The 21487-nt window shown below is 38.4% G+C and overlaps 2 protein-coding genes across 2 annotated transcripts in view; one reads left to right on the forward strand and one right to left on the reverse strand.

The window, feature by feature from the left end:
* The first annotated feature begins 3178 nt into the window (after positions 1-3178).
* Positions 3179-20500, forward strand: LOC107716319 (galactosylgalactosylxylosylprotein 3-beta-glucuronosyltransferase 2-like). The gene is made up of 4 exons (XM_016522697.1): positions 3179-4194; positions 9465-9609; positions 15688-15836; positions 19528-20500. The coding sequence occupies exons 1-4, from the start codon at positions 3619-3621 to the stop codon at positions 19612-19614; spliced, it is 957 nt and encodes a 318-aa protein (XP_016378183.1). The 5' UTR covers positions 3179-3618; the 3' UTR covers positions 19615-20500.
* An 11-nt stretch (positions 20501-20511) lies between these two features.
* The window catches only part of smap1 (small ArfGAP 1), a 139822-nt gene continuing 138846 nt past the window's right edge, over positions 20512-21487 (reverse strand). Inside the window, exon 11 of the mRNA XM_016522700.1 lies at positions 20512-20879. Coding sequence (XP_016378186.1) covers positions 20745-20879 — 135 coding nt within the window. The 3' untranslated portion in view covers positions 20512-20744. The remainder of the gene's footprint in view (positions 20880-21487) is intronic.

Raw genomic sequence — 21487 nt, forward strand, 5'->3', positions numbered from 1 at the left:
TGCCTTAAAGAGACTTTGGCCAGAATCAGTCCAATCTAATCCAGTATTTCAAATACATCATGCTGCATTTGTGAGGTTAGCAAACTTTCTCATTCAGTCTCTCCTTCTCTAGCAGATATAATTTCCCCATGGATTAATTAGGGACCTAAATGACCTTTTACTGCATGCATGTGCCATGAAGACAAAGCACAGTGTTAAGACAATCTGCAGCTATCAGCATGTCGATTTGTGGTCTTGCTATCTTTACATCACCAAGTTGCTCTGCTAATGCTAGGGAAAAAAACAATATGCCGTGGTGTGTGGCAACAAATACAACCACACTCAGTAATTCAGAGGATCCTGCAGGTAAATGCTTAAGTTAGCCACAGTGTGAGAGAGCCTCTTGGTATCACAGGTGCTAATATGTGTTTATCCCAGGGCTCATTGATGTAGTCCCAGATTGAGGAGTGTCGTCATCTATTAATGTACTTGTAATATGTGGCCTGTGAAATGCCATGTTACCGCTTCGGCTCTGTTTACTTGTGATTGAGCTCCAAGAGACATCTTTTGTTATGTAAATCTATCCCACAGCATGATATTCTGCCACAGATTCAAGGTTATTACAGCACATATTCATCCTTCATCATTCATTGCTGTGCTAGCATTGCTTTTATTCACTGGTTAAAAAAGCATCATGAGAATATCGAAGACTGCATTAGACAAAGATGATGAAATATACAGTGCAAAGAGATGTTAACTACCAAAAGTCAAAAAAGATTGATTGCATGCTTGGATGCTTCAAATTAGCACTTTCTTCAGTGTCCTTGAAATGAAAAAGCTTGCAAAGTTACTTCTGTCATTTAGAGATTTGGTTGCATGACCAGCATACATCTGACTCTGTTCTGGAAATTATTCACACACATACTCACATTTTGGAGCTAAATGGCTGTTCTTACACTAAAGCTTGTGAGAAACAAAGTCGGTTAAATTATTATGGCATTTAAGCTATTAAGCCAATTTTGTTGTACATCTTAAAACTCAATTTATTGTACATCTGAAATGGTGTCAGAATTGGAAACACAAATCATTATCAGGTTGAAACATTAGATGCACTTCGCTCGAAAATTAGATTAGGCTTGGAACAAGTGAAACTATTTGAATGCTTCGATTTTTAGTTGACAAAAAGTCCAACAGCAATTTGTTTCTGTAGTTTCGAGAACAGAGACCTAATGCTGTTAACTCCAGTCCAGACCAATTGATTCCATTGAGTTATGTTTAGAAAATGTATTGGCTCAAGCGGAATTCACACAATAATGGAAAGTGATGAAAAGTCATTTCTATGCAAATGGTGTTGACAAATGCATTCTATATTTCCTGCTTATTGTGAAGATCTAAATTGCTTTGCCTCACTCTTATTGAATTGAGACCTAAATTATCATTTGATCTAGTTGTGCTGTGATCTATTTTCATGGGGCGCTTTAATTGGTTGTTATTGCATTCTGTTGGCTTCAACAGCATGCATGAGTATTGAAAGGATATTTCTCCATCAATAAACAGCTTTTTTCCCTCCTCCCCCACTTCTGAAAGCCATTAAATAGTCCAGTCCATGCTCTCCTGCGAAGCGTCATCAGCGTGAATGAAGATGGGAGGCTTACCAGATTAGATTGACTGCAAAAATGCACAGTAGCACCATTTTCTTTTTTTAAGTGTCATAGCGTCTCTAGTTCCTTCTGAACAGCATAAATCTTCCTTATTTCATCGCATCTCATCTCATCTCATCTCACTTCTCACAAATAGAGAAAAAAAAACACTTGCTCCATGTAATAGAACAGTTCACTGTGGATCAATTCCATTACATCCAAGACCTGAAGCTTGTTTCTTAAATAATCAGGCCATAACCATTGTGCTTCTCCTTATACTTCATAGTGCTTTTCTTTCATTCTAGATGCAATGAAATGAACAATAGCCACTGTTACCTGTCAGATTTCAGTCATTTACAACAAAAGGGTGCCGACAATGAGATAGCGTCTCTGACAGTTGCTTCTATTTTCTGTGATTGACATTGTCTGTGGCATGTTGAGGATGGGAGGACAAGGCTGGATGTCACAATCCATTGCTGTCATTGCACTGTGAATGGAGACACAGGACAGTCAAATAGACACGCCAGTGCTGAAATGAACATCATAAAAGCCTGCTGGCAATATGTCAACCATTTTGATTACAATGTTGACTGTTAAATCTAATAAGTGCCAAATGCCATGTTGCTTTTTACCTTGTTAGTCATGCATCAGGATGTTTTGTTTATGCCATCAGGTGATCTGCTAAATCTACAGATGGGAATATGCCTGAAGCAAATGAACATCAACAGATTGAGTTTTCAGTCAATCATATTGTTGATGTGGAAAAATGAGGATGGATTTCACAGGATCTTCATACACAAGCTGACAATTAATTGCCATTTTAAGCAATATTAATTTAGTTGCATTTTACATTGATCAACAGAACAAAAATCCTTTGGCTAGCAGTTTCCATCAACATATATAGTCTACATACTCAGATATCTTATTAAATGGTGTTTAAAGACATCTGCAAATTATATACAATAGCAACATAAAAGAAAACCACACAGAAATCAAATGAAAATGTTCTTTTATTTGATGAACATGAGCATGACATTCAGACACACCTTCTGTTAATGGAATCTCAGATATCTGACAGTCCCTCTGGAACAAACGGAAATGTGGAATTTGTTCAATAAAGACTATGGCATGAACAAATTTCACATTTGTTTAACAATGACTACTAATAAGTTAATAATTATCAGCATGATGTAACTAAATATATAAGTGAATAAATAGTCAAATTTTCAGAATTAAATTTTTTAAAACGAATTTGGATGGGGAAGTAATTTTGATCACAATAAATTCAAGCACAAAATAAAAAAATAAAAAAACATTTATGTTACCTATTTGCCTTGCAAGCTGAGTAAATTCTAACAACAGCCCTCTTTGCACTCGTTTACAGATTAGAATTAAACCGTACTCATGTCTGACAGACAAATATGTGAATATTACATGAAAGTCTGCTATCGCGCAAAAAACAGACAACAATGCAAGTGATTCCTATCTCGCTCTCTGTAGTGCGCAGGTGGGGAGGGTGAAATCTCAGTTTGAAGTCTCTGTCTTCCTCATTTCAACGGATTTACAGCAGCGTCGGACCATCAGCTCAGTCCCATCATTCGATGCAGTTTTGAGTAATCATTACACCTACATGAAATTATTGCACTCCAAGCTATGCACGTGCCTAAAACAATGACCTGTTGTTATTTTGGCACTGTTCTCTGCGCTGAACGACTGAAAACTCCTTATTTATCGGGAGCATCATCTCAGGGAACGGACTCTCTGGCGGAGCGCAGGACGGGATGGCATCGCAACAGTGCGTTTAGGAAACGGGAATGGGAAGTTTAAACGTTCGTGGACTGCGGATACTGGCTAAAAAACACGCGAGGGATGGCTTTAAAGGAAGTTTAAAAAGGAATAATCTGCAATAATTCAATAATCGGCTCTGAATGAGGCACAAACTCTGTTTGTGGCGGACTGTTAATTCTTCACATTAAGCTGTGCTGGTTCTTCGGGCACAATGAAATCCATCTTCTACACTCGCTTTTTCATCCTTCTTCCGTGGATCTTGATAGTGATCATCGTGATTGACATCGATACGAAGAGGCTGTCTGTTCGGAACACGGCCAGCTTTTATTTGTCTCGGCTGGGAAATGTGCAGCAGCAGCGGCAGGTCGTCAGGACGACTCGGAGCAGCAGCAGCAGCACCACCACCAGCAGCAGCAGCGGGAGTAACGCCACATCTCTGCCGGTCATTTATGCCATCACTCCTACTTACAGCCGAGCGGTGCAGAAAGCAGAGCTCACCCGCTTGGCAAATACGTTCCGCCAGGTTCCGCGGTTCCACTGGATCGTGGTGGAGGACTCGAACTCCCACACGGAGCTGGTTTCTCGGTTTCTCGCCCGCTCTGGGCTGCGATACACTCACCTGAACGTGTTCACTCCGCGCAGGTTCAAGCGGACAGGGATGCCCCGAGCGACCGAGCAGAGGAACTTAGCGCTCGGCTGGCTGAGAGGACATCGCTCGGTCAAAGATAAAGGAGTCGTTTTCTTCGCAGATGATGATAACACGTACAGCCTTGCGTTATTTGAAGAGGTAAACACGACTTCTTGAGATGACTATTGTTTTAATTCTACTTAGACGAGTAAGGATTGATATGAAATCTGAAAAATGAAAATAAAGTATAGTTGGTTAGAAAAGCAATGCAAATAGAAATGTTACATCATGGCAAATAGTGCCAACTAGACAGAGATATGGCTGGGGTTCTCAAGAAACCTCTGCTGGTCCACACTGGTCCAAGCCATGCATCTATATGAATTCTGTTTTTTAGATGGCAGGGTTTGCTATACGGTTGCTAGGGTGTTGCTACGATCTGCTTGTTGGGCCCGGTCAAAAATAAAAATCCCACCACAGTGTCTCTTCGATATTCTGATCCTGATATATGATAGGCCTACGACTGACCCATTGAAAAGGGTCATGCATGTCTACTCAAATGGTGCAGGATGTGTTAATCTTTTTCCACAAGAAGCAGCACATTAATATATGCCCATCTTATTTTTTCCACCAAACGGAATATAGCATCTATAAGACCCAACAAAAATAAATTTATAAGTGGGGTGCGTAGATCTACATGCTTTACAAAGTGTGATATATAGACACAATCCATTGCCTCTACAGTAGTTGCCTTGAGAACCTGCACTGTAAAAACGTAATAAAATTGAAAACCTAAAAATATAATGCAGCAATTAAAGTCAATTCAACCTCTATATTGTCATTGTACAAGATTTTTTGGTACTCCACAAGGTTTCTGAATTAAAAAGGTGAAGTATATATATATATAAAAAGGTGGCAATTAATAACTTGCAGTGCATCAGGAGACTTCGCTGTGACATCTGTCCCCATGGACATTCATGCAATGTGTTTTATCACACCAGTGCCATCTATTTCTTATGTGTCTCAAAAGTGCAGCAGTTGACGCACATAAAGGGAGAGTTCAAAAATGAAAATTCTGTCATTATTTACTCAATCTTGAAGAATGTGGGTAACCAAACAGTTGCTGGTCCCCATTGACTTTGATAGTAGGAAAAAAACATACTATGGAAGCCACTGGGGACCAGCAACTGTCTGGTTACCCACATTCTTCAAAATAACTTTTACGATCAACTGAAGAAAGAAACGAATTAAGGTTTAAAACAACTTGAGAGTGAGTAAATTACGACAGAATTTTCAGTTTTTGGGTGAACTATCCCTTAAGTTAAGGTGACCCAGTATACTGTGTAGCCAAGCAGAGTGAATTATCCCAGTTTGAGGCAGTGGAAGTCACAGAGAAATGAGAGAGTGACCTGACAGCTGGGAAATTAGGATTTGTCTGTTTAAACGGTTGTCCGTGGACGACGGATGAAACAGATAACACAGCGAAGTGATGAGTGGAGACAGGTTACGCTTTTCTATGTCTTGCATATATTAAAAACCTTTTCAATTCTGCACATATTTCTTCAAGATATGTTTTTGATCAAGTCAGCTGGATTCTGGTAATTATAAGAGTGTAAGCAGTAGGATTAAAGGAGTAGCTCTCTCAAAAATGAATATTATTATTTACCCTCATGTCATTCCAAACCCATATGCAGTCATTTGTTTATTTATTTATTTTCAGTGGAAAAGGAGAAATTTTAAAGTAGTTTGCATTTTTAATGTAAGAACTTTACATTTTATTTTTAGCTGTACAAAACAGCTCATTATGCTGTTTGAAACTGTTCTTCTCGTTATTTCCCTATAGCGGCTAATGAATCGGAAGTCTCACACATTCACAGAAAATGGCTTACTTCCACATTGAAAAATAAGATGGATAGTACAGCATGCAATATCAAATGTAGTACACAAGTCATATGGACCAATTTTAACGTTATTTTATGGTGTTTTTTTTTTAAATCCTTTTTGGAGATTGACCAACATGGACACCACATGTGATGACAGAATTTTCATTGTTAGTTGAGCCAATCGCATGAGAAAACAACTATTTTACTAGTTCTACCCATACATTTACCATCAGTAGGGTGTAAGAAGACTGCATGAAAATGTACAAATTCAAATAAATTAGCCACCAAAGCGTAGAAATTTAAGAATTAACATGTAAATGTGTTGCTTTACTTGATGTCTGATGGTTGGACTTTTCTTTTATTTGGTTGGAAAGCATAAAAATGGCACCAGAGAGCTGACAGCAGTCGAGTGATAAGAGGACAGAAGAGGTTTCTTCCTCTGCATTACATTCTCCATCCAATCTACAGTAACACAAAATCTCATCTCATCATCTCATTTATCATCAATTATTCTACCTTTATCCTACCTCTGCTTTTTCCTCCTGTCTAAGCCGTTCTCTTTTCCTCTGCCACCGGCCTTACTGCCCTCCTCATTTCTTCAATGCTTGCTTTGTGCATCCTTCCCTCTGCCTCTTTCCCTCTCTCTCCATTTCTCCAGAACACAGCTGGACATGTGGATGAACACATGGAACAGCCCCTGAGGGGTAGAGCGCAGTGTCACTATGCTGATGACCCCTGCTCTGCTTAACACGAACACATTACACAGCACAACACTGAGAGTCATTCAGGCCTCTTTCAACAGCTAGTGTTTCATAATGACAAATATTAATGACACATAGGAAATGTATTCATTTAGCACATACTGTTTTCCCCAACGAGAAATGCTACAGCTCGAGTGATTCATCCTCAGGCGACAGTAACTTAGAAGAACTGCAATGCAAAGTCTCAAAACTGACTAGAAAAGTACAAGCTAGTACAGATATGTGACACAGCAACAGTGAAACAATAGTTTTTTTTTAAGTACAGTGATCAAGTTCTAGTGCCTGAGTGAAGTATGGGAAGATTATTATACCATAAAGATTTTGAGCGGAAATAGTTTTATCATTAAACACACAAATAGAACATGCATTATTATTTTTGGATAGAAAAAATAAGTTTTCAATGACGAGCAATTTGTCAGACTAAAAAATGGAGCATGGTATAATTGATCACGAATCAGCCAATCAGAACCATCTTTGTTTGCGTTCTTTCTCACATTCACAATGGCACACAACTGAAGAGCATTACAAGAAAGAACACATACCTTGTATTTTCATGTTTAATATGGAGCTTTATCAGACTGCAAGTTTTTCCATGTGAAACGTGAGGGTCATACTGTATGATATCCACAACTTCCTTGTTTTCTCCTTGTTTATGTTTAAAGGGGTCATATGATGCTGCTAAAAAGAACATTATTTTGTGTATTTGGTACAAGGAGGGATAATCCAACCAAAAATTCAAATTCGGTCATCATTTACTCAACTGTCGTTCCAAACCTGTATTTATGTATTTCTTCTGCTGAACACAATAACCAGATCAATATTTGGGTTGGCAACCAAACAAATTGGAGTTCCATTGACTTCCATTGTATTTTTGGTCCATACAATGCAAGTCAATGAGAACTGAAACTGTTTAGTTACCAATATTCTTCTAAATATAGAGGTTACAGAGGTTTGGAATGACAAAGGGTGAGTAAATGAAGACAGAATTTAAATTTTTGGGTGACCTATCCCTTTAAGTCCAATGAGATTTTAGCGAGAACAGCGCTAATGAAATAAAACCGAACAACCAGTGAAATGTAGCATTGCTTGTTGTAGTCGGATAGGACAAAAACCCGGATTATCGCTTGTTGCTTTATCACCTCTTTACTGCAAAAAATGTTTTTTGACTAATTTTACAGTTAAAATATATAAGAACAAGATACAAGACTTGTTTTCGTAGACTGTACATTTTGTCCTACTGCACTGGCAATTTTTCTTTAGTTTGAAGTTTAAAGTCAGTGCAATGAAAATAAAATGCACTTTAAAATAACATTTATTGTAGTATTGTGGCTGTTGTCCAAACCCTGCACTTATAGCTCATCGTCTCATTTATCATCAATTATTCTACCTTTATCCTAATACCTAATACAGATGCAGTGTTGCTTCTCATTTCAAGGATTTTCAGATATTGTAACTGGAAAGCAAGTCTAAAAAGGCTAATTAAAAAAAAAGTGTTACAATGTCATTTTGTGCCGAGTATGTATCGGCAGCACATGGTCATAATAAAGTCATATTTTGATTTCCGTGGTACAGTATACAATGTATTCTCCTACTCTGCCTTGTGGCTTTGGTGCCACGCCACATCACCGCAAATTCTGCATTAGATTTATTATTCTCAGTTGTAACCTGTCTTTCCTTAGAAATATAGTTCCTTACTAGATCCAATTTTGTTGTTGCATTGTTTGAATCCTCTCTGGAACTGTCAGGCAGCATGTAGAGTTTTGTTATCGAAGGTGATTTTACCTCCCTAAAGATATCGAACACACTCGTCTAGTACAAATTGAATTCTCTGCACCACGTTGTCAAAATGGGGCCAGACTTTCATATTCCCTGTCCCTGCAGGAAAACACATGGGTCACAAAAACTGCCAAATACAGATGCCTAGCCATAGCCGCCTGTAGCTTGAGAGCTCAGCTCAAAGAACAGTGTATGTGACATTGCATTTGATGGCTGTGCCTGTTGCCCTTGTTGTCAACTTCAACGCAAAAGGACGCTTGGCACCTGCAGATGACATCCTCTTTGCTATGGAGAATTCTTTGACTTGGCTTTTGAGCGGTGTTAGACTTTAAGAGCACCATTATGGAGATGAAGCCTTTGAAGAGAGGGAGGAAGACAGACATTAGAAATACAGCTAAAGGGGCAGCAGTCTGGGCTTCAAAGCTTGTCCGTTGCTTACGGCCGCCAGCCACAGGCACGTCACCCGACTGCGTACAGCACTCACATAAATAGAACAACCATTAAATATTCAAAGGCTACTCTGACCATTTGTTTGAGAAATTGCAGCAACGCTCATTTCCCCAGTGGCAAATCATTTTTATTTTTATTATATATGAAGGAATGAAGGGAAAACAAGATTCTTTCAGCAGTAGGACGTTTAAAATTCCTCAAGGAAGATGGTATCTTGTTGGAAATGTCAGTTTTAGTGTTGGCGGGTGGTTCAGTCAGATATGATGGTGTTTATGAAACTGAAGAGCGATGTGTGCTGTCTCCAGCAGACTGCAGGTGGACGGACTTATTTATGCTGAAAATGAGCCAGGATTTTATAATAAGCCATTCTGTGTGTGACGGTACTACACTTGCTCCTTTAATAATAATAATAGACTAAGTACTGCATATGGTTAGCAGTATAAAGGTCCAAAGAACCGACTGGAGGGTGCACAACAAAACTCTGCAATTCTTTATGATAACTTTGGTGGATTGGGTTTGTAATATTATCATATTTACTGTTGCTCTGCCTTCGACTGTTCAGATGCGGTCAACCAGGAGAGTGTCAGTGTGGCCGGTGGGACTCGTTGGAGGCCGGAGGTACGAGCGGCCCTTAGTGGAAGAGGGGAAAGTGGTCGGCTGGTACACAGGCTGGAAGGCCGATAGGCCATTTGCAATTGACATGGCTGGTAAGACACCACTAAGATCTCTTGAAAAGATTTCATTTAAGAACATGCACGGTCATTAAAATACCACTAGAATTTTTTACTGAATATTAATACAAAAAATCTGAACGATAATGGTTTATAAAAATCTTGCTGCAACATTGTTACCTAACCAGGAAAAAAAGGCACATATATTTGAATGTGTGACAATTATGCCTGTTTTACACTATGTGCAGGATGAAACGTTAACACAAAAGCATGCATTCACACTGACAGCATTTCTGCTGTGTAACCGAACCGCATCTCAAAATAACAGAAAATTACAGACAATTAACTGATTTCCAGGTTATTGCATTCTATTTTTATAAAATGGTTATCGGAGTGTACCATTGAAAACTATAAAAAACAACCTAAACCACCTTAAATTACAAAATAATTTGTCAGTTAATTATTTTATGTTGCTTTATAAAAAGCTGTATTGATAAATCGGTTTATAGTGCATTTTCTGCCTACGAGGCAAAAATACACTCAATGCTGAAACAACTCACTGTAAATGGTTAATATGAGCAGCCTGAAAAACAACAACTACAACAAACTATGCCTTAGACATGAAAAATCCTTTGCATCACGACAATGGGATTTTTATAGCTGGTTTAGTGTTACAGATTAAGCAGCCATTTAAAAAGGCTGCTTGACCAGTTCTTAGAAATATCTATTTCTGGATTTCAAATATTCATAGGCCCTGAACATGATCTGGCCCACTCCCTTGAGTGACAAAGAAAGATTTTTGACAAGAGATTCCATTGGTTAAATAACAGGTTTCTGTTAACTTGCACTTTCCGTCAACCCAGTTGATTTAGAATTCCAGAACTAATTTGTGCAAAACGCGTAACACATTTCTTTTTTTACACCATGCCCATCTGAAAGCTTCCATTTAAATTACATTTATTCATTAGGCAGATGCTTTTATCCAAAGTGATTTACAGTGCATTCAAGATAATACATTTTTATCAGTATGCTGGTTCTCCTATGAATCAAACCATGACACGTGCCATTGCAGGTGAGCTACTGTGACCAAATAACTATCCATCAACGGAACTGATTAGGACATTTTGAAAGTTCAGAACTGAAGTTATTACTGTAAATGTCTTAAAAGTATTGGAGAAGCAGAACAACATTAGCTGGGGCATTATGTCTTCAAGTTTCACCACTAGGTCTCTCAATTCTATTTAATGTTATTAAGGTATTGAACTTCCGCCATCCATATCTCTGTCCATCTTCTCTGTGTTCTGAAGGATATTCTGCCCATATTATACCATGTGCTGCTGATAATCACAACATCAGCTGTGTGAGGAGCAGCTTGCCTGCACAGATAAGCAGATGGGACTTCTTTGCAGTTACTTTCCAGACTGCCCCTCATTGAAGTCGTTTCAAACAGGCATAAAAATGGCCCAAAGCAGGCAGCAAAGCGGTTCCTATATAGAGAGACCATGCAAAAGGAGCGCTCTAAGCTGAGGGGGAAAAAAAGCTGTGAAACACCAGAGAGTCTTCTGAAGAAGCTTTTTTCCTATACAATACTAGTGATACGAGCTAGATCAGCTATGTCAATGTTTACGAAGGGAAGGCACCAAGTACCAGGCTTGTTAATGTTAACGCCAAGTAACGCTATTAAAAAAAATCTAAATAACTGAAATAAAGGTGAAATAAAATAAAATATAAATATTAGATTAAAAATAACTTACAAATAAAAAAAAAATGACCTTGGCAACTTACTGAAATAAAATAAGTTATAGTACTTATAAAATAAGTACTAAAATTACTAAAACTAAAAAATAAATCTAATTATATTTATATCTAATTGCATGTATGTATGTGTGTATATATATACACACACAAACACACAAAAAAAGTAATAAAAATGGCAAAAACATAAAATTACTGAAAATATATAAAAATAAAATAATTTAAAATATAAATACTGTAAGCGTACATTCCCCCTTACTGTGAGTAAACATGCAGGACCTGATCCTTTCTTCACAACAAGGTACAAAGGGAGAGTTTACACAAAACCATTTTCATCTAAAAATAGAAAACTTTTTACTGTCTCCATACTATAGAAACATATACAACTATAGAAATGCTCATTTGTGAAAGCGCTGATGTCATGCTCATACGTGTTATGCGTTCAGTCTATAGGCGTGCGCGAGTCCGTACTTGAAGAATGCATATGTGCGCAGGAGTACAGTGTTTCTTTACAAAGTGACATTTCCAACTACTGGCCTGGCATGCATACAGCGTTTTTAGTCATTTTCACGGATCCGTATGAACTGTGTTCATTTAGGAGATTGTTGTTGTCAAACGTTGTCGTCTGTACGCTAAACCTTTCAGAAATGCATAGGAAAAACTTTTCTGTTTTAAGTACAATCGTTGTAGTGTGAACAGGCATCTAAGTGGCTTTCCAGAAACTTCACAGTCTCTGTTCTTCTCTGGTGAAACGAGCTGCCAACCTCCACCCGATCTGCTGAGACCATCAGAGCCTCAAAGAAAGAGCTGAAGACACACTTCTTCCACAAGCACTCAACTAAAGCACAACCATAAACAAAGGCACTTCCTATAATGTACTGCAAATATTGTTGGCTCTTCTGAAAATTTGCTTGTGATGTTCCACATTTTTAAGGCACTTTGGATAAAAGCATCTGCTAAATGACTAAAAGTAATTTGGAAGTTGACAGGCTGGTCGGGATTCCCAAACAGGGATGTTTAAAAGCATCTGTGTTTACACTTTTTGGGGAAATCAGCTTTTAAATGGCTTACTTATGTTTTCATGGTAAACTATATTTCAACAGTGTAAAATAAATTACACACTATTACAAAGCATAACAGGTAGGAAAAGATAACGGGACTTCTTCCACAAGCACTCAACTAAAGCACAACCATAAACAAAGGCACTTCCTATAATAACTCCTGGCACTTGGCAATGTACTGCAAATATTGTTGGCTCTTCTGAAAATTTGCTTGTGATGTTCCACATTTTTAAGGCACTTTGGATAAAAGCATCTGCTAAATGACTAAAAGTAATTTGGAAGTTGACAGGCTGGTCGGGATTCCCAAACAGGGATGTTTAAAAGCATCTGTGTTTACACTTTTTGGGGAAATCAGCTTTTAAATGGCTTACTTATGTTTTCATGGTAAACTATATTTCAACAGTGTAAAATAAATTACACACTATTACAAAGCATAACAGGTAGGAAAAGATAACGGGTACCCTGTACTTTAGGTAGAAGTGAGGTGACGGGGCATCCATTCGCTCTCTGCTCCCTATAATTGGCGAACAGCACCTTTACCGAAGCTAAATTCAGCCATTTCTCTGTGCATTTTTAGCAAACGTGAGCTCTCAGGCAATGCATTAAAGAGGGAGGGTGAGAAGATGCTGACAGGTTGGAAACATCCTAATGGAGAGAGGCAGGGCTCATATGCAGCTCGAGGGAATGAATACAACGTCAGAGATAGCAGTGCGTAGTTGAAGCAATCCCTAATTCCCCAGACTCCAGCGCTGCCGCTGGATATTATGCTGTTCATGAAACTCAATAACAAGAGATGGTATCATCTCTTGCTCATGTGATCCCCGTTACTACCACTATTGCTCCTCTTCCATAGCTTGTATTCTTCACATGTGTTCACTCACCCATAATATCATCATCATTGTCATCAGAGATAATGTATTCATTGTCAAGCTGACAGTGAGCACATCTCCCTTCGCAAACACTTCACACAATGTATACGCTTCCTCACATCGCTGCCGTAGACTAAATGCACGTTCTAGGAGCTGTTTAAGGTTCATAAATCCGCCTGCTCTACTACACTTCTCCCTGAACAAAAGCTGAGAACAATGAAGTTATTTAGTATTCCTGCCGTACGGCTTCTTCTGAGAGCAAACACAATAGCAGAGAAAAGGTCCTGAACCGCCAGAATTTTACTTTACAAATATTTCTAAAATAATAAAATGGACTCATTACATCATTCTAAAAGCTGCTTTGCAGTGGTGGACACTATGCTACAATTTGCACACTACTAAATATTTGAGAACTGCGCCACTAAACTTGAATCTACGCTACCATTAATAAGTTTGGGGTCTGTAAGATTTTTAATGTTTTTGAAAAAAAAAAAGTCTCTGAAGCTCACCAGGCCTGCATTTCGTTGATCAAAAATACAGTAAAGGCAGTAATTTTGTGAAATATTATTACACAGTATTATTACACTATATTAGTTACTTAAAATAAGAGTTTTCTATTTTAATCTATTTTAAAATGTAATTTATTCATGTGATGCACAGCTGAATCTTCAGCAGCCATTACTTTTTTGGTCAATAATGTTGAAAAGAGTTGTGCTGTTTAATATTTTTGTGGAAACCATGATACATTTTTTTTTAGGATTCTTTGATGAATAGAAAGTTCTAAAGAACAATATAATTATGTTGTAATATTTAAAATGTTAAATTATAAATGTCACTTTTAATAACTTTAATGTGTCGTTATAATAATTACCCAAATTTCATAAACATTTGAACAGCGGTGTATGCATGAACAGTTGGAATAAAACAGCTGACTGATTAAATTACATCAATGAGCTTATATTGTACCTTAACAGAATTCAATCCTTTTGACGTATAACTTTATGTAAATAAGTGAATTGTTAGTGAAACTAATGTAAAAAGTGCACCATTTCAGTTTTACAGATTGTTGTATATTTACTTACGGTCCCTTATTAATTTTAGACAGTTCATTAATATGATTTACATTTTTAAATATACGAATTATTTCATGATTTATGTATAATATTTTCCCGAGAAATTGATAGTTTTGAGGGGGTTTTATCAATCATAAACATAAATAAACAAACAAACAGCTTTTCAGCACCACTTCTATTTACAGATTTGAAAGCCATCCAGATTAAAAACCTTACAAAAGGCTGGTGCAACCCTACCCTGTTCATGAAAGTTGGTTTAAATATCAGGATGTGAATGTTCAGGGTGGGTTTACTACATTGTTTATGCATTTAACTCAGCAGCACAACTAGCCGGTCCCTGAAGTGCTGTTGGTGCAACAGCACAAAGATGTCCGGCTCTTCAGCTGTATCAAAGCCATGTCCCTGAATCTCTAAACATAGGTTCTTACATCATTCTCCCAATAATCCAACAGGGACATCAAAAGGCAACATAGTCATTAAAAAAAGAAAAAAAGATCAAAAGAAAGGAGTTGGCTGGTCTTCAACTATTAATAAACCTTGACAGTATGCATGTCGATCTGAGGGAGAGAAAACTTGTAGCTACACAAAAACACAGTTAGCCAGGGCTTAGATGAACATTGCATTGCTGTCGTGAGCTCTCTTCTGTGGATTTGAGGGAAGCCCAGGTGGTTTTAGCTAGAATGCAGGCGTCCTAGAAGACAGCCTGTGCCCAGGATAAAAAGCCCACAACAGAGGGTGATATTCCCTACAGTAAAATTTGAAAAGTCCTTTTCTATCCTGTTTTGTAGCTGAGACGGTGTCATCGAGAGAAATGGAAACGAGGGGGTGAAAAACTTATCCTGACCCACATGCAGCAGTGGGACGGTTCAACCTGCTCCCATGAGAAATGCATAAGGTCAAGAGCAAGCTGAAGAGCTGTGTATTTGCGTATAGCTAATACAGCGTAAATGAGAGAGTGTGCTTGAATATATAATGAGATTATCTGCACAATAATTCGTTTTAGATGAATTTGCAATAAACAATGGCAGGTCTGTAAGCTTTTTGATTTATATTGCGTCCGATTTCTGGAGCTTGTGCGAAACCCAGACTGTCACACTTGTAAACGAGGTCTATAATACCTAGAGAAAGCTATCTTTTAGTATTCCCATTCATCTCAATGGCAGTTGCTCAACCCCTGGAAGTAAGTATTTTGCAATCTGCCATCACGGCTCAAGGGCACGCACTTCTTTCCAAACTCTTCACTAATAATTATCATGAGCCATGACATCAAAAGCAGCAAAGAGGAAAAAGTAATAAAATAAATACTTTTTAATTCAAATATCTGATTTTGCTTGCAAACCTTTTTGTCATTGGCAGGTTTTGCAGTGAACCTGCAGGTGATCCTGTCAAACCCACGTGCCCTGTTCAAGAGAAGAGGAGCCAAACCAGGGATGCAAGAGTCTGATTTTCTCAAACAGATCACCAAGGTGGAGGACTTGGAGCCAAAGGCCAAGAACTGTACACAGGTCAGTAGAGAAGCCTGCATTTGCATCCTTCACACTGATTAGTTTTTGATGTTCTGTATTTGTTCCTAGTCTCTCTTGAGTCTGAGTCATTAGTTTGGGCATTATGACTCAGCCCTATCTTTTTGGTACCAATTTGAAAACCTAACTTTGTACGGCGATCTATTCTTCTACCAGTGACAATAGTGAATAGCACTGTCAAGGAGCTCTTGAAACTGAAAAACACATTCCTATGTACAGTATTTGACTTGGTCTGATTCTAAAAGCTCCTGCATTCATCCGTGGCCCATTATCTCAGGAGCTGAAATCTCTTCAGTCGGCTCACCTTACGTGTCAAAATGCTCTCTTCCTCCCCGTACCGTACGTCACGGCTACTGCCATCATCATTATCACCCAATTACCCTAATGGTAGCCACACTGGGTTATTAATAGTGACTATTAGCAGGGCTGACAATTCCACTAATCACCAGCACCAGCAAGAGCAGGACATGTTTCCAACGTCAGCCAATCAGCTATGCGTCATTTTGCCATACACAGCATAACGTGCGCATTGTAAACAGACTGCAGAGAGCGCGGGATTGTTGCTGTGGTACAATGCCATGGCGGGTGTAAGCGTGTAGATATCGCACCTGTAAAACGGCTTAGAAGGGCCACTGACAGTTACGAAGAAGTGCAAGTCGCTACTTGGACAAAGTGGGAGTTTAATATACTTACATTTGTGGCTGCAGTCCAATTATATGAGGATGGCATTATGGAAGTAAACAAAAGGAAGCGCTTGTGCCAACAGTTATGGGTCCTCGTGATGGGTGTGAGCGGGCATCTGTCCAAAGTGGAGCACTGCCAGCGACGTCTTTTGGAAAGGTCACATTTGTAGAAGCGTTCTTGAGGGTCCCAGCGGATGACTGTGACTAAGCCTGTGGGCAGGGCGATATGGCCAACTCCCAGCGTGCACTTCAAAATTAAGCACAGGGAGGCTGGGTAGGAGTGAGGGGGGTCATCTCATGTGAGTAATCAGACTGAACTGATATGACAAGGAGGAAAGGGACAGAGGGAGAAAGGAAGAAGAAGAGGGCAAAGGGAATATGTTTGAGATTGGCAGAGAGATGGCAAACATGCCATATAGATGAAGAGGTGAAGAGGGTGTGTGAGAGATTCACAGGCTTATTTACAGAAGTCAGTGCATAGACTCTCCTATTTATTAATGTCAATCTCAATCGTGCTCCTGCAGACCAGATCCTGCCAGACTGCTGTCAGCGTGCCAGCATGCTTCACTCTGCCCACAACACAATCGCTCAAATGATTATTCTCTCTCAAGGCTTCAGATGCTCATCCTGTTTAGGTTCAAAAGAAACCCTCGGAAGAATCTTCAACACTAACATCGTTTCATATGGGACAGCCCGAATCCACAGACATTTTTCACAATGGGTCTGAGAGTACTTCACATTTATTAAGAGCTAAAATACTTTGACAATTATAGGCTATAACAATTAGATCTGATGTCATGCAAGATTCTATCCTATTTGTAGAAAATCTCTTTAAGGTGTATTTATTGTTAACACTTTAGACTAAGATTCTTCATTAGTTATATTAGTACTTCATTAGTAACATTACTTAATGCAATAGCTAACATGAACTAACAATGAAGAATACTTTAAAAGCATTTATTAACCTGTGTTAATATTAATTTCTACATATACTGCTTTTTTTTTTTTTTTTTTTACAATGTAAGTTGTTTAAATTAACATATATTATGAATTAACATGAATTTTATAGTCTAGATAAATAGAAAGAGCATAGAATTTTTTTTGTTGTTAGTTAGCTCATACACTACTGTTCAAAATTTCGGGAGGATTTTTAAAAATGTTTTAGAAAGAAGTCTCTTATGCTCACCAAGGCTGCATTTATTTGATTGAAAATAGAGTAAAAACTAATACTGTGAAATATGATTACAAATTGAAAGAACTGTTTTCTGTTTAAAAAATTATATATATAAATTAAAATTACTATATACTGTATATAACTATGTAATGACTTTGATTACTTAATTTTAACCGTAGGGAATTAATTATTATTAATTCATTCAGGTTTTGAGAGGACTCGGATCTGAATATCCCAAGTCCACCTGATGAAAATGTTAATGTCTTCTAAATGACACATTACATGATATTACTGAAGCTAAAATGGTCAAATTTTCTACTTGTATTTATTTGCGTTTTCATCTATCAACCTCCCTTTTTAAAAGCCAAAACAATGTATTGAAGAAGGAGGACAGGATCAAGAGGAGTAGGGTGACCAGGTGTCTTCTCTCATTCCTGGATCGCTCGAAGTGGGGTTTCTCTCTGTACAAATTGAAATCTGTCTATCAGAGTATTTAACAAGAGTTCGGTACACATTGCAATAATGACAATGACATCTACACTTGTCTTACAATATTCTCATAGATACACAGGCAAAGACCATGACTGCTCCAAGATTAGTCCAAAAACTATGAAGGGTTTAAATTTGAATAACTTTGTCTTGAAACTCATTTACAATTACCAGAGCCCATGGGGACTGCTGGCTTCACACCTCCACACTGCTGTTATATCACTGCTTTCAACCGTTATGCACTGAGTTGTAGCCAATACATTATCGACATTAAAAATGTAAGGATTTATTACATAAGAAAGTGGAAGCAAGATTAATTCTTCATGTATTATTACTTTCCTTTTATAAACAATTAGACATCACTCTGCAAATATCTTTGACAGCAGCACACAAACACAACTAATGAAGTTTAACCACCCACAAACCAATTACAATTCACTTCAGGAATTTTCCAATTTAGTCTATCTCAGACCTTCAGACTTAAAGTTCTTAATGCTTTTAGCCACATATAAAGCCCTGTCCTACAGCTTATTGGGCCCTGGTAATATTAATCAAGGGAACAACGGGAGACAGCAAAGTAAAGTGTCGGACACCTTCATAAGAAGCATTATTAGAGAATCTACATCTGACTGATACATCTTGTTATAAGGCCACTACAGGACGCTTTGGTTTACTTCTGGGTTGCTGTTCCACAGTGCACCTTATTTATCACTTATGGTTCTGTTAAATTAGCCTTGTTATGCAAAACAAGTCAATCTGCAGTGCCATGTGTTCAGGAACTGACGCGTCACACCTGGGTGCGGCCATTTAACTGTGCTCGTTCCCTGCACTGCCTCTATCTGATATAATTAAGATATGGAACCAGTCTAAGAGATACCAATCCAGCACCCTTCACGCACCAACAGCCTAAAACATCTCCACTGAGAGATCACACACAATGACCTTATTTTCTGTTATGATGTACCTGTGCACGTGCCTTTGCCTTCAAAATCCTATTTAAGGAATGTCAGTTCACTCGGCGGCCATATTTGCAACCCCTCTGGGCAGCTATTTTCGGGGGTTCAAGACCAACTCCAATCTGCTTGAATGGGGAAATATAGAAATCTTATAAACTGCTTGTCAAATTAACATTTAAATGACATGAACTGACTCATAAATGTTGTTTTTTAGGCTCAAATGGTGTTAAAAAGCATTTATTTCAGGTTGGCAAAGCATTTCAAGAGCAGTCTTATTTATAGTAATGCAAGTAAACTGCCTTGGTACATACAATACACATGTGCTTGGTTCCCATATTCTTAAATACCTGATTTCAAATGGTTTCTTTCAGGTCCTGGTCTGGCATACCCGCACTGAGAAGGTCAACCTGGGTAACGAACCAAAGCGGCAACAGGACTCGGTCTATATAGAGGTCTAGCGATTGACACTGGACTAAGACTGTCATATATCACTGGATGAAGGCCCGCCATCATCGGCACTTTCCAAATCGATGGCCACCTTTGAACTTAAGGATACCTGCTCTGGCGGAAAAGACATGCCAAGCTGTCTCTGTATTCTCTACTGACATGCACTGTATCTGCTGAATCTTCTCACTGTGGCGTCACACTGGATTACCTGAATTGTGGTAGAGGAGAAACCATGGATAAGGGGTTTTCAAATGGCAACTGGACATGAAAAAACTTGATCTTATTCCCATCTTGCAGACTCTGGACACTCGGGAGAATCAGATCAATGTCTGTGAATGGGGAGGAAAAGGACCAGCCGCTAGAATAACGTACAGAGAGGTTGAGTGGTGCTGAAGGGAATCGAACTGTCCACGAAAACAAAAGGAACAGTGGATGAAAAACCCTGGAAATTCCGTCTAAAGCGTGAGACACTATTACAAGGACAGAACTTTTGGATTACAACTGTCTTTATTCCAAGCGACCCTCTTTAAAAGCAAAAAAAAAAAAAAAAAAAGGAAAAAATAACTTTACAATAAATGCATCTTTAGACAAAATGATCACACAATAGTCACAATAGTTTCATGGTTTAATGCACGGAAATAACAATATTCTGTCTCTGTACTAGGCACCAGAAAATGTAAACACATTATAGAAATAAACCTGGATGACACGGTGGGGATGTTTATATTATTGCACAGCAGAGAGACCCTGTCTGAGAGGATAGAAGCTCTGCTACAGCAGCGAGACTGACGTGTTCGACTGCACACTTTTGATCGGTCCCTACTTTTCAAAACTAGCTGGCTAAAACTTTTTATTGACCCCCAATGCCCCCTTTTTCCGTTAGCCGTCACAGCTGTACAGTCGAAGAAAAAAAATTGCAAATAAGACGCTCAAAGCTGCCAGTCTCTTACACTCCATACTCTCGCTCACTTGATCAATAAACAGGGAAGGTTGAATCGATGCTCTCCAGAGTATGGTTGGAAAGAGAAAGGAGAAAAAAATGACAGTACATGAATAAAACTCTGGGTGCGAGTAGTGGTGGAGGAGGAGAGGAGAGATGGAGGGATGTGGTGCCCCTTGTCCTCCATCTTCCCTCATTCATTTACTTCCAGAGCTGGGTGCTGAGGGTCTGACCGGAGGGGGGTGCCACCCAGCCGCCCATGGGGGCACCAGGTGGCCCAAATGCCATTGGAGCACCAGAACCGTTCAGGTTCATTCCAGACATCTGTTGGTTTATCTGAAAAAAGACAAGAGGAGAGACAGAAGTGTGAAACATCATTATACACAAGACTTGTTAGCATAATTAGCTATGGTCCAAAACCTACAGAGGAAGCATTATAAGGCACCATGGACACTCTACAAACAAAAAAAGATTTTATGAAAAGTGCATTTGGCTAGAATCTAAGCCATCATTACAAGTATCCCTTGCGGAAAATGCAAGAATGCATTGAGCTCAGAGAAGGGGGAAAAAACCCCCCCTCAAAATTGGCAGACAAGAGGAGAGAAATAATATTCTTAAATATTATCATAGATATTTAATTTTAACATTTTTCTGATTTATGTTTTTTTTTTAAATAAAAATTTAATTAAACATTTTAATTAAATAAAAATATTTATAATATCTGCATGAGCTATACACTTTTATGCTTGTTAGAGTATTGCACCTTCAGTTTGCTAACAGGAAACTCTAAATAAATAGTCTCCTTCGTAGAGCACTATTTGTGTGGTGCACAGCCTATGTAGAGTGTTTTAAATTGGTTACTTACAGTGATACATGACTCTTAGAATGCTGTCTATGAAGGTTGCTAGGTTCTGGAACAGAGCTTTGGTATTAAAAGAAAAATA

Source organism: Sinocyclocheilus rhinocerous, unplaced genomic scaffold (assembly GCF_001515625.1).
Source record: "Sinocyclocheilus rhinocerous isolate Xijiao unplaced genomic scaffold, SAMN03320098_v1.1 scaffold869, whole genome shotgun sequence".
In the NCBI taxonomy this organism is placed as follows: domain Eukaryota; kingdom Metazoa; phylum Chordata; class Actinopteri; order Cypriniformes; family Cyprinidae; genus Sinocyclocheilus; species Sinocyclocheilus rhinocerous.

What these genes read in the sequence shown, in the direction of transcription:
- LOC107716319 (XM_016522697.1), top strand. Translation starts at nt 3,619, where the DNA reads ATGAAATCCATCTTCTACACTCGCTTTTTCATCCTTCTTCCGTGGATC. An exon ending in GCCTTGCGTTATTTGAAGAG is followed by an intron (nt 4,195 to 9,464) that starts GTAAACACGACT and finishes TCGACTGTTCAG; the next exon opens with ATGCGGTCAACCAGGAGAGT. An exon ending in ATTTGCAATTGACATGGCTG is followed by an intron (nt 9,610 to 15,687) that starts GTAAGACACCAC and finishes TGTCATTGGCAG; the next exon opens with GTTTTGCAGTGAACCTGCAG.